This window comes from Apium graveolens, chromosome 4 (assembly GCF_009905375.1).
Source record: "Apium graveolens cultivar Ventura chromosome 4, ASM990537v1, whole genome shotgun sequence".
NCBI lineage: Eukaryota > Viridiplantae > Streptophyta > Magnoliopsida > Apiales > Apiaceae > Apium > Apium graveolens.
Genome location: NC_133650.1, coordinates 49,975,933 through 49,989,755, shown reverse-complemented (window position 1 = coordinate 49,989,755; position 13,823 = coordinate 49,975,933). Strand labels below are relative to the sequence as shown.

Sequence of the window (13,823 nt, the reverse complement as noted above, 5' to 3'; positions counted from 1 at the left end):
AAAACATTCTTAATTTTAATATAAAATTAAGTGAGTTTTGAAAAATCTGTGTTATTTATAGCTGCATGTTTAATTTCTGTTATAACACATCTTACTACAAGATTTGATTTACTTTGTTCAAAACCAAAATAGTTCAAGAAAATCATAAAAACACTAAAACACATTCACCCCCCCCTGTGTGTAATTCATTACCTAACAGTATCTAACTCCAAAATTCCCGCTACCTTGCCCTGAGATAGTCTTCAAGTAGGATTATGGTATTCATTAGTAGCCATCAGTTCAATCAATTCATAAGCTTTATCATAGCTTTTATCCCATAAGGCTCCTCCTGATGCTGCATCAAGCATGGGTCTAGAAGTAGCACCCAATCCATTATAGAAGTAGTTAATGATCATCCAGTCAGACATCCCATGATGAGGGCACTTCCTAAGCATCTCCTTATAGCGATCCCAAGCCTCACATAAAGATTCTCCAGATTGCAGAGCAAATTGAGTAAGTGATTGCAGCAGTCTTCGCCATAGGAAAGAATTTTGTTAAGAACTTTTGCGCAAGATCCTCCCATTTGGTTATAGACCCTAGCGGTAAAGAATGTAACCAGCACTTAGCTTTATCCCGCAGAGAGAATGTGAAAAACCTCAACTTAATAGCATCTTCAGAAACTCCATTGAACTTGAAAGTATCGCAGATCTCGATGAAATCTCTGATGTGCATGTTGGGGTCTTCTGTCGGAGAACCCCCAAACTGAACAGAGTTCTATATCATCTGAATCGTGCTCGACTTGATATCAAAGGTATTAGCCGAGATGGCAGGTCGAACTATGCTAGACTGAATATTATTAATCTATTGTTGACAGTAATCCATCAAAGCCTTCAGATTCGCTTCTGGTTCTCCCATTACAATAAGAGCCTCTTCTTCAACTTTCTCCTCGATAAGAACTTCCTCGAAAACTTCCTTAGCTACTACAACTTCTTCATCAGCTTGATTCAGTGTTCTCTTACGAGACCGAGAATGCGTATGCATACACGCTCGCTAGAGTACCTAAAACACGATAAGGAAATTAGTAAGTAACAATGTCCGAGTCACTGAACTTTAACGACCACTGATGACAAATACATAAACTAAAAATTAACACCAAAGTCCCTGGCAGCGGCGCCAAAAACTTGTTAAGATGAAAACACGCGCTAATATTCATGGAAGTATACATGATCGTAAGTAATATAGAATTAATTCTAGTTCATTCCCACAGGGGCTGGTTTAAGTTAATTTTAATCAATGTACTTATGCAACAATGGTATGGTTATTATCCAATGCTAAGACGAATAACAAATTGAGGTTGTTTTAACTACGGTTAACTAAGAGATTATATTAAAGAACATTAACTAAGGGAATAAAGAGAGTTGAATACTATATGACACAAACATGGGATTCTAACTTCATTAAATACTTCATTCAATAGCCTTTTCGTTCTTAATCTTAGCATGCAATGGTAATGAAACTAATCAGATAACACGAAACTGATAAACGCCAACTTTCGTTGTACGAATACCATACTACCAGACATCCACAAAAGAGATAGAAGCTGAATAAATACCAATTATATTGAGGCCCTATATGTCTATAGATTTGACAACATAACGATTCAATGCACAAGTTATTTATCGTGATCACATAGGGCAAGTAAGATGATTAAAATTGCCGACGAATCATGCATATCAATTACATTAACCTATGCTAGCATGACAAGTTCTAAATCCCTAAATTCACTTTCGCTTCATTAAAGATTAACACGCTATCTTATAAGTTCGTGATGCTCATAAGATGAATAAGCACAACCAATACTAGGATATCATACAATCACCAAACACTAAGGCATCGAAATAAATTAACTAAAGAAATACATAAATAAATCCGCTAGAACCCCACGATAACGATTAGCCCATAATCGGACTCATCATCAACGTGGTTTCCGATGAAAGCATGGTATAATAAATGTAGTCTTTATACTGAATAAATAATAAACCAAGTACGAAACAAGAGTATAGTTTCACAAGCAAGAAAACTAGCATCCAAAGTTACAACTTAAAATAAAGAATCACAAGAATAAACTAGATCCTCTTCGTCTTCGTTGAATTGTGCTCTATGGTCTGCTTACACCTTTTTCTTAAGCTCTGGTACGTCTTCTTATGAAAAATGAACATAAGTTATATTTATATAGCAGCCCATGCAGATTAGAAGTCCAAGGGATCAAAATCAGAGTGGAAACAGGATTCTTGGAATTTGACCCGGCGCGGGCGCGAGCTTCACCAGCGCGGGTGCGTTGCACTTCTGTACTCCTGGGCCGGCCGCACTGACTATCTGGAAAAAATCTTGAATTCTTCTTTTCTTGTCGGGTTGAGTTGGTCTTTTCACGAGCAATCTTCTTGACACCATCTCAACACCATATTAGCATCAAAATAATGCTAGATCACATGAATTCCTGTTAAATGTCTGAAATGCAAAATACTACAAAAACACGTTAAAAACACCAATAACTTGAGTACATAACACCAATTCAAAGCTTTACGGAGCGTTATAAGATGACATAAATGCCACTCAACACTTACTATAGGTAACACTTACATAAATCCATGTAACCACTCAGCCTCCTCCCCCGTGGCATATAATGCACACAACTCAGCCTCAATTGTTGATCGAGTAATCAATGTTTCTCTACAAGACTTCCATGATAATACAACACCCGCTAGGGTATACAAATATCTAGTCACTCCATTAGAACATGATTTCTTAGCTATCCAACTTGCATCATAGTACATTTTAACTATAGCCATAAATCTATGGTAATGCAAACCAAGAGAAATAGTTTCCAATGAGTCTTGTTCGGACAACTCGTTTATCTCGTCAACCTAGACATAGAATAAGAGATATCTGGTCTAGTCACGTTAGCAAGATATTGCAAACTTCCAATAATTTGAGAATACCTTAGTAGGGACACATGAAACCCTGAACTATTATTAATAATGCCAAATTTAGGATTGAACAGTATACTAGCGAGTTTACAATTTGAATAACCATACTTCTTACGTATAGATTTCTCCATATAATGAGATTGTGACAAGGTTATTCCATTAAATGACTGAGTCAACTTGATCCCAAGAATAACACTAGCTTCACCCATGTCCTTCATTTCAAAAATGCATTTTCAAGATATTTTTTGTCTCGTTAATAATCTTAATATTGGTTCCAACTAATAAAATATCATCCACATACAAGCAAAACATAATACTTTCATTACCCATGGCTAACTTTATAGTAGACACACTTATCACTATAATTAACTAAAAATTTGAAAGCTAAAACAGTTTTATCAAATTTTTTGTGCCAGTCTACATGAGCTTGTTTTAGGCCATAGATTGACTTAACTAACTTACTGTAACACCCCCTACTTAAAAATTAGAAGGAGATATCATCTATAATTTATAAACCTGCAAACAGAGAACTAATATATTTCTAAACAATACTTAAACAGTCTCAATTTTCCAAAATAATTTTAAATCTCCAAATTGTGCAAACCAATAATATAAATGTTAGAAATTTCTAATTAAATAATTAAGTCTAGATAATGATAGAGTCTAAAGTCCTAATCAATAAATGGGATAACTCTCCATCACACAGTCCCAAATCCCCCTAATCACCAGCCAAAAAAGAATACGGCGTGAGCCAGTACGGATTTGGAATACAATTTAAAGAACAAAAATCAGAAATGAAGATTTCACAATTTATAATAAAATAATAATTTTAAAAACAAACATGACTGAAACAACGAGGGGTTAGCATATTATATACCGAGATCAGAACATATACAAATACATACATCATAGGATATCTATTGCGTGCAACAGTATTTGCAGAATGGCCAGAATAAATACTGATATGGATATCAGCATTTGTTGATCAGAGTTTAACAAACTCTAATTTGGCTGTTAAATGCTGATATGCCTGAGATCAATATTTGTTGTTAAATATTGATATGTGTGTATATCAGTATTTGTTGTTGGCTGACTAAATGTTGATATACTGATCAGACTTTAAACTCTGATATGTGTTACGTTACCGATTCAGTAAATATTCTATTAAATATTATTTAAGTCAAAATATTTATTTTAATTAATGACATATCCGATGTTACGTTTTGGCTTGTGTAATATATACAAGGTTAACGTTTGATATAGTCAGAAGATGGACTTAACTTATAATTATGAAAACCCTAACTGTTAATTCTGTCACTTTTCTCCTACATACATCACTTTTCTCCTACATACATACATTATAAGTGCATAGATTTTTTGGGCGAACTGAGTCACAGGTCGTTGTTGAGTACTAAGTATATGTAATCAAAGTGTTCTGTGTTGTTTTATCCTGAAAGTAATATTGCTGCAACCCAACACAGCGTAACTGGGGTAATAATCTCTTCAAAAACAATTTAGTCTTCTTGAGTGTTAGGAGACTCAGCTGTTGATTGTTCTATCAGACTTTGTTAAAGCATTTGTTAGAGCTGAGTGATTTTCTCCTTTTTTTGTCAATTCAGTCTCTAATTATATCTTATTTTACCTTTATATTTTATTTCGTTATTTAGTTTGTTATCTGTTCTTGTTGAATCCACATATAAAATTGTCCCACCATTATATTTGGTTAAATATTTTTAACGGTGAGCAAGTCGGTATCAACTTTCAATAAATACGACTTTCCATCATTTTACTATGAAGTCCAGTCAAAATTAAAATAGGGTAGCTGGTCGGAAATGCTCTTCTATGTCTTGCTGGGCAATCAGCCAAATAACCTTAATAATATTTTCGAAGTTATTACATTTTCAAATTGATGTTCTAAGACATTTTACAAAGATCTGAGGAATGACATTTGGATCACGTCTGCATATTGATGTTCTAAGACACACGTCGAAAACTTGTTTTGGTGATTGGTGATTTGGTGGTAATTTATATTCGTTTTCTACTAAATTTCACAAGTTTTTGGAGCTTCAAGTTGTACTGATATGGTGCAGATCACTCATAGTCATATCTGTGTTAGGTTGTTCCTGTAAGTCCAAGAGTGCCTGTTGGTTGTGATTTTATGCTTGATTAATCAATAACGTCAGTACACTAAGTTTTAAACCATCAAGACTCAGAATTAGCAGATTGCAAATAGACACTCAATTATCGCCACAGATACAGCTTTGATAAAGAGAAACCAATCTAAAGCACCAGGAGGTACACTATAAAGTTTCAAACTTCCTTTCAGACATATGAAGTGTTATCATAATAGAAATAATTTTAGACAATATTATATTTTACTTTCCAATTGAATATATACAAGGACCTTTTACTTTTGTGGAAATTTTGCAACTTTCTTTGAGGAAGTTTAATTTGAAAAAGAAACTGTTCGTTATTCAGTCAGGTATTTTAAACCAGTTGAAAAAGTTGTCAATGGTAGCTTAAGATATTCTAATTTCCTAGAAGCTTTTTATATATGTCAAAGGAAAGAAGAAATATATAGATAATTTAGGCTAACACACACGAAGAATAAGCCAACAGCTCTTATTCAACTTTTGTGACATCCCCCACCTCTTGTTTCAAGAAAGAACTAACTCAGTTCATAATGTTCCACATATTAAGCTCCAAATGTTATTTTATTTAAATTTCTTTCATTTGTATAACTCTGAGCTCAGAATTATTGTCATAGCCTTCTTCTTTTGACTTGGATAACCATTTAAGCGATATCGGATAAGATTTTCTTCTATTTCTTTAATGTAAGTCTTAATCTTTCACGTTTAAATCCCACCGTTTGTTGTGATGATCCTCATTAATTTTCTCTATTTCTTTCTATTTTATCTAATTTTATACTGTTTCTTCAAGTTTCAGATACCATGGCCATTGATATGTGCTCTTCTGAGAGTTCAGAATTGATCACAAGTCCTCGAATTTCGTTCTCTTATGATCTTTGCAATATGGAAGATTGCCAACTACCGCTATCAGATTCCACGTACTGCACAGACTCTACACTAGTTGACTCGAACCATGATCATTTTAATTTTTCCTTCAGTGATATCGTCGAAAACCAAGCGTCATCAGCAGATGAGCTATTCTCCGATGGCCTAATTCGTCCTCTTCAACTTGGTGAAAAGTTTCGTCCAAAAAGAAACACGTCCCTTCCTCCTCTTCCACCTTCCACCAATGAACGCTCACCAAAGGAGATATCGACCAATGTTGCTGAATCAGAGCAAAAGCATCAGTCCAAGTCTTTTTGGAGGACGAAGAGAAGTAATAGCGTTCAATGTGATAACTCTCAGAAAAGGGGTTCATTTTGGTCATTGCCTCTTCTGTTAAGAAGCAACTCGACTGGATCAGTTAAGCATAGTCAAAGACAAATGTCAAAGGATATTCAGAAACAGAAGTCTCAGAAGCAGCCAAAGCACACTTCTTCTAGTCGTTACACGTACGAACTGTCCCAAAAGCCTGCATTGAAGAAGAATAATGGAGGATCTTATAGTAACGGTGTTCATGTTAGCCCTGTTTTAAACCTGCCACCTCCTTATACTGGCAAAGCAACTGCTTTTCATCTCTTCGGCTTTGGCTATCTGTTTCGCAACAAAAAGGAGAAGAAGAACAAGTAATAATTGCGATTTCGACCTGCTTTATTTGATGGCAGTCGATTTCTTTTTCTTTCTTTTTTTTGGTTATTTTGAGTTAAAGAAGTTACCTTCTTTGTCATGTGATTTCATGGTTGCATATCAACATGTCACACAAGCTTAAGAGACACAAAATCAGGCCATCTCATGGTTGTACAGTTTCTCAATCTTTTGATTTCTTCTGAAATATTGTTTACATTTGATTTAAACTTATACTATATAGAGTTTTACTACTTGATTAAACAAAATAGTTACATGTAGAAACGAGCTATTCTAAGAAGTTTAAAGGTCGTACCCAATGAATAAACTCCACGTTGTATGGGGTCTTGCTCATGTGTTAGAAAATATGTTAAAATTCAAATAATTCACAGGGTCTTTTGTTTGTATCAGATTGAGACATGCACAGGTAATCTGGAATGTGATGACCAAATTATTTACTCTTTTTGGTGGTGATCCACAAATTCTAGATGATTACTTTTAGGTTTGAAGAAGCCAAATAATATGATTCAAGATTAGGTACCTTTACAACAAAGTAGACAATAACCTACTCCAAGGATTAGGTAATGTAATGGGACAAGTTAACCATATATCACTAACCTCTACAGTTGGTAAAAATCCTGATTGAATCAAAATCCAAATTTCGTTTGCAATAAAAGTCTGGTCGAGTTTGACTCTGCACACGGATCTTAAATAGGCCCTCCTAGTTTTCAGAAAATCCGGCCCTATTAATTCAAAACCCGAATTAATTTCCAAATTTAAAATAAGGTCAGAATTTTAGCTTGAAGATGTTAGATGTACTTCTGCAAATGACAATATTAGCCGAAATCAACATAAAGAGATGGCGATGTTCAGTGATGTTCAGTGATGTTCAGTTATTTTATTAGTCTGTCTAGTATGCTAAGTAGTGGACTCGTTAGCATGATTAATGATTCAATTCTTTTCTGATATTTCTTTTTTATGAATTGCACACCTACTTGACTATTAATATATATACTAGATTAAAATATGTGCAAATACACGAGTCCAATTAATAGTAGGGATGGATCCAAAGGAAACTGAATCAAACCAGATTCGTTTTATGGAAGAACCGAAAGAACTGTATCTTTTTTTTTCAAATTTTTATTTATTTTATCTATTATTGATATGGGCCTAAAATTAGCCTAGAAATATAATAAATGTTGAATTAATTAGACCAGAAGCGGTCCAATAACGAAGCCCATTTAATGAGGCCCAAAGTCCTGATTATTTATTAATTTCGTAATTAATAAATAGGGAGGATTACCAGCTCATTAAATAAGTCCTAACGATGATGTAATTCCATAAAAGATAGCCTCAAGGGCACCTACACCAACTAGGAATCTGATTCCTCTATTCTAGGACTTCAAAGTCTATCCAAAGTCTGAGAACTTGATCAACAAGTCTCCTATCCCTAGTCCAATTCAAGGACTCTCAACATCTATATAAAGGGATCTACCCCTCAATCAGAACTACATTTTCTGGCTTGATTCTCTAATTCACAGAGATATGTAGGCATCTCGTAAAGGCAGAATTAAGTTACGAAACACTAGAGCAGTCATTAAAGGCCTTGAGCTCCCGAACCTTAGTAATAAATACAGCAATTAATATACCTTATTTTTTTAATCCATAACATTTGGCGCCATCTGTGGGAAAGCACAACAACAATCATGGCGAGAACACGGAGAACAATCAGTGCCATTGAAGGAGGAACACCCGCGGGGACAACCGAAACGATTGCGTCAACCGTGGAGGTACCTCCGCATTCAACCTATGCCGCCACCCAAGGAGGAGCCCAGGTAGGGGCAACTGAACCTCAGCCACAAGGGACGATTCCCTCGGCTACTTAAGGGACGAATTCCCAACTTCAACAGCTACATACAGTTGTGAATTCTTGACCCGTTGGGTATGAGTACTCAACTATTGTGACTACTAACCCTCCTTATGGGATGCCCCTTTACCCCAAGGTTGGAGGGAGTGGACATGCTGGACGGGGTGAAGCACGAGGGCGAACACCTCCCTACATACAAGGGTTGGCTTCTCTCCCTGAGGATCAGGAATTTTCTGGTCCTTACACTGAGAGAGACTCCGAATCTTCGGATGATGAAGTGGCCCCAAGAAGGAGGCGTGCTGGTAAAGAGCCGATGGATGATGGTAACCAACGTCCAAGGAGCACCCAGGGGGTGAATCTCCAAGAAGTGCAGGAGAGAATCAAGGCCCATGAGGCTGAGATTCAACGGCTGAAGCGTGACTTGGAGGCGCACCAGGTTCCCAGGCCCCCATTGCCACCTAGGGGGAGAAATCCTCCTATCATACACCTGGATGGTCCAATACAGAGAAGGGCTGTTGTCACAAGGGTTGATCCGAGCAATCTTCTTCCCCTTGGAGATCCCAATGATCCTACTCCGCCATTCACTGAAGAGATAATGAATTCCCATATCTCAAGGAAGTTCAAGATGCCCACTATCAAAGCCTATGATGGCACGGGAGATCCCGCTAATCATGTCATGACATTCTCCAATGCACTGTTGTTGCAGCCCGTGAATGATGCTATTAAGTGTCGGTCTTTTCCTCAAACCCTGTCGGGTATGGATCAAAGATAGTATAGTCGTTTGCCCCCAAACTCTATTGGGTCCTTCAGAGAATTAAGTCAGGCTTTTATTAAGAATTTCATCAGCTGGAGAGTGCATGAGAAAAGTTCAGCATCCCTCATGAGCATTGTGCAGGGAGCGAAGGAATCCTTGAGAGATTACCTGAATTGTTTTACAAAGGAAGCTTTAAAATTCCCGGACTTTGATGACAAGGTGGCTATGATAGCACTGCAACAGGGAACTATGGATGAGTTCTTCAAGATGTCCTTGGCCAAGCGCCCCCCTAAAAGCATGTTGCAGCTCCAAGATAGAGCCGAGAAGTACATCAAAGTGGAAGAGAGCATGAGGAAGACCGTAGTAAGTAATGAGCCCGCTGGAGGCAAGAAGCGGAAAACCGATCTGGAATATATTGCAAAGGACAAGTATCCTAGAACTGAGCAAAGTAATAACTCGACTCCGAAGAAGGGAGGACCTGGATAAAAGTTCACTGAATATGCTAAGCTGAATGCTCCTAGAAACCAGATTTTGATGGAAATCGAGAAAGATCGAGATATTCGTTGGACTAAACCCTTGAATGCTGATCCTGCCAAGATAGATAAGAGCAAATATTGTAGATTTCACAAGGATGTTGATCATGACACCGATGAGTGTAGGCAACTGAAAGATGAAATTGAATTCCTCATTATAAAAAGAAGATTGAACAAGTATACTGGAGATGGAGGAGATAGGAGCAACAACGTGAGAAAGAACTTTGACGATCGAAGAAGAGATCAAAAAGATCAGGGGTGAAATCCCCAACCTAGGGGACCGGTGATAAATGCGATCTTTGGAGGACCGCGACCCCGAGGGCCTGCGATAAACATAATTTTTGGAGGACCAACCACTGCTGGATTATCCAAGAACTCCAGAAAAGCTTATACCCGAGAAGTTATGCATATTGTTGGGAAAGCCCCGAAGAGGGCCAGGACAGGAGTAACAATGGCTTTTGATGATTCCGACTTAGAGGGTGTGAAATTTCCTCATGACGACCTGTTGGTCATAACACCAATAATAGGGAACAGCCCGGTGAAGAGGGTCCTTGTAGATAATGGTGCTTTAGTGGATATCTTGCTCCATGACACCTTTTTAAGGATGGGTTATAATGATTCTCAATTGACCCCAACCGATATGCCGATATATGGATTTGCAGGAGTGGAATGCCCCGTGGAAGGGATAATTAAGTTGCCAATAATGATAGGTCAGGAACCAAGGCAAGCAACACAGATGTTGGACTTTGTGGTGGTGAAGGCTAGTTCAACTTACAACGCTATCATGGGAAGAACAGGGATACATGCCTTCAAGGCAGTCCCTTCTTCCTACCATTCAGTTATGAAGTTTCCCACCCAGAATTGGATTGGAGAAGAGGGAGGAGATCAAAAGATGGAAAGGAGTTGTTACGTAGCCTCTCTTAGGGCAGATGGAGTTGGGGGGCAGGTTCTGGTTTCGATTCCTTTGGCTCCCGAGGATCCCGAGAAAGTGACTTTCGTTGGAGCCACACTAGAGGAGCCCCTTAGAGAGAAGTTGGTAAAATTTTTGCAAGAAAATAGTGAGGTGTTCGCATGGTCGGAAGCTGATATGCCAGGCATAGACCCGAAACTGATTATTCACAAGCTGAATGTGGATCTGAATCGGAACACAATGAAGCAAAAGAAAAGAAGTTTTGCTCCAGAGAGACAAGAAGCTATTAAACAAGAAGTAGAGAAGCTCTTGGAGGCTGGTTTCGTCGATGAGATACAATTTCCAAAATGGTTAGCAAGCCCTGTGATGGTAAAGAAGGCCAATGGAAAATGGAGGATTTATGTGGATTTCACCGATTTGAATGACACATGCCCAAAGGATTGTTTCCCGTTACCGAGGATAGATACATTAATAGATGCTACTGCTGGTCATGAGATGTTGAGCTTCATGGATTGATTCAGTGGATACAATCAGATCAAGAAGCATAAGGATGACATCCCTAAGGAGCTACCTGTCAAAGGTTGGTAAATAAGATTTTCAAGGATCTTATTGGCAAAACTATGGAAATTTATGTTGATGACATGTTAGTCAAGAGTTTGTTAAAGGCTGATCACATAACCCATTTGAGGGAAGCTTTTGAGGTATTGAGATATCACAAAAGGATGCTAAATCCTGCAAAGTGTGCTTTCGGAGTGGGATCCGGAACGTTTTTAGGCCTGATGGTCTGCAAGAGGGGAGTCGAGACTAATGCTGATAAAATAAAGGTTATTCTAGATATGGAACCACCACGTTCCATAAAGGACATTCAGAAACTCACCGGAAGGGTTGCAGCTCTGGGACGTTACATCTCCAAATCCGGAGACAAGTGCTTACCCTTCTTTAAATCCCTAAAGAAGGTTAAAGATTTTGTATGGACTAAGGAAAGCCAGAACGCATTCGAGAAATTGAAGAAATATATGGCTGAGGCCCCGTTGTTGGCCAAACCAGCTTTGAATGAAGTTTTATACTTGTACTTGGCCGTTTCAGAGAGTGCCTTGAGCGCTGTGTTGGTTAAGGAGGAACTGAAAATCCAAAAACCCGTATACTATGTCAGCAAAATTCTGCATGGAGCTGAGTTGAATTATTCAACTATTGAGAAGTTTGCTTTAGCCTTGAGAATTTAAATTAGTTTTAAATTCTGAAAAATCTTATAATTAATTTCTAAATTATTTTATTAAATTATAAATTCGAATTTAATTATTTAATTATTTATCTAATTATTTATTAGTTATCTAATTAATTAATAATTAGGTAATTAATTAATAAATAAGGATTAAATAATACGATTAATAATCCGATAATTAGTTAATATTACGAGTAACTCGTATTCATACGAGTAGTGATTCGATAATGAGAATTATTATTCGAGCAATAATTTATTCGAAGAATATCGTAATAATTGTTCGTATCGTATAATTAAATACAGATAATTAATTGATTAACGAATCGTATAAGTTAGAGTAATAATATAATAGTTCGATAGTATTCGAGAATAGTGAGTAGCTCGTATTTATACGAGTAGTTAATCGTTGAGTTAGATTATAATTCGAGTAATTAGTATTTATTCGATAAATAGCGTATCAGTTAGTTGTATCGATTTTTTATTTATAAATAATCGATCTGATCGAGTAAGCATTATTAATTTGTAAATAATTGTAATAAATAGTAATTAATCCTAATAATTAGGGATTAATTATTTTAAAATACAATAATTATTAGTTAATTATTTAAAAATATAATTAAGGACTATTTAATTATGATTAATTATTTATAATTAATTATTAATTAATTAAATCTTGTTTAATTCATAATAATTAAACCGTTAGTCCGATGTGAGCAAAACGAAGACCCCTAGACTCAGAAAAATGAAACGAATCCAATAAAAATAATTATAAGTTATAATTTCTTTCAGAAGAGAGTGGTCTTGTGATAATTAATTGGTCATAGGCCCTATTAGGGGTATAATCGAGTCAAATAAATCCCGAAAAATTGCAATAAAATCAGATAGGGCTAGTTAATGCAGATATGAGTCTAGAATCGATTCCAAAAATATTTATAAGTCCAAAAAATTAATTATGTGCTTTATGTGCTATGTGCTTTACGTGGTTATGTGAACCTTACATGCTATATAATTATATGTGTCTATATGCAAGTCAGATAGAAACGCATGGGTAGACTATTAAGGTTACGTGATATCAATTCGAGATACACGTATATAGTAAGTTATCTAAACGACTATCTTTCTATGATTGGTTCGGTGTCAGTAAGGCCGATCAGTTATCTCATTTTCCCATATCAGTTATCTTTGATAATTTTTGTTCATATACAGTGTTACACAATTATTGAATCTTGTTTCTATTTCACTTTGATTCTTGATTCCTCCCAATTTATTGAATCCTTTATTCGTATTCCTATACTTTTACCCTTGTTACATATACTTTCATATATCCTAGTATTGGGATACATCAAAAGCATTCCGATTGTTCCGGATGCTTCGCTTTGGACTGGATGGTTACTATATGGGCTAGGTTTTACCCAGACCTTTAATTAATAGGCCATAGTTGCCTGAGTACTCCTTATGTTGGTTGGGTCTATGCAGTTGGGTATAGATCCGCACTGTATCCTGACTGATCAGCAGGTTATAGTGCATATGTTGGTTCTTGTTTCCAGTCTTGTTCATTTGGCACTCGCCAATGTTGGCAAATTATTATCCTATACAGATACAGATGGTTATTCAAACCAGCAGCTTATTGGTTCACTTATTTCTCTCTCTTTATACTATATATATATTGTTGCAGGCTTGTTGAGCAATTTTGGCTCATCCCTTTTTATTGTTATTCCTATTGTTTTACAGTTAAGGTAGAGAATGAAACCCATCAGGACCCGTGTAGTCAAGAAGCGAGTCAAGCAGCGGGACCCTCTTATACCAAGAGTGTTCCTTCATATTCCCGAAGAGAGTTTTGAGTTACCAGATCAGGTGTAACAGGATAAGTAGTAATGTT

The 13,823-nt window shown here is 36.6% G+C and overlaps 2 protein-coding genes and 1 non-coding gene across 4 annotated transcripts; 2 read left to right on the top strand and 1 right to left on the bottom strand.

Moving 5' to 3' along the window:
* The first annotated feature begins 405 nt into the window (after positions 1–405).
* On the top strand, positions 406–512 carry LOC141722574 (small nucleolar RNA R71). The gene has a single exon (XR_012575587.1). It is a non-coding gene; the product is annotated as a small nucleolar RNA R71 (small nucleolar RNA).
* A 2,103-nt stretch (positions 513–2,615) lies between these two features.
* LOC141718537 (uncharacterized) lies at positions 2,616–3,175 on the bottom strand. Its single transcript, XM_074520918.1, has 2 exons — positions 2,993–3,175; positions 2,616–2,903 (listed from the first exon to the last, which is right to left on the bottom strand). The coding sequence occupies exons 1-2, from the start codon at positions 3,173–3,175 to the stop codon at positions 2,616–2,618; spliced, it is 471 nt and encodes a 156-aa protein (XP_074377019.1).
* Positions 3,176–5,539: 2,364 nt separating this feature from the next.
* On the top strand, positions 5,540–6,898 carry LOC141716733 (uncharacterized). 2 transcript variants are annotated; one of them, XM_074518921.1, is made up of 2 exons: positions 5,540–5,800; positions 5,913–6,898. In XM_074518921.1, exon 2 carries the CDS (start codon positions 5,918–5,920, stop codon positions 6,662–6,664), a length of 747 nt encoding a protein of 248 aa, XP_074375022.1. In that variant the 5' UTR covers positions 5,540–5,800; positions 5,913–5,917; the 3' UTR covers positions 6,665–6,898. The 2 variants fall into 2 exon arrangements, with proteins under 2 accessions (XP_074375022.1, XP_074375023.1); XM_074518922.1 differs by having other exon boundaries at positions 5,907–6,898.
* Positions 6,899–13,823: the final 6,925 nt, after the last annotated feature.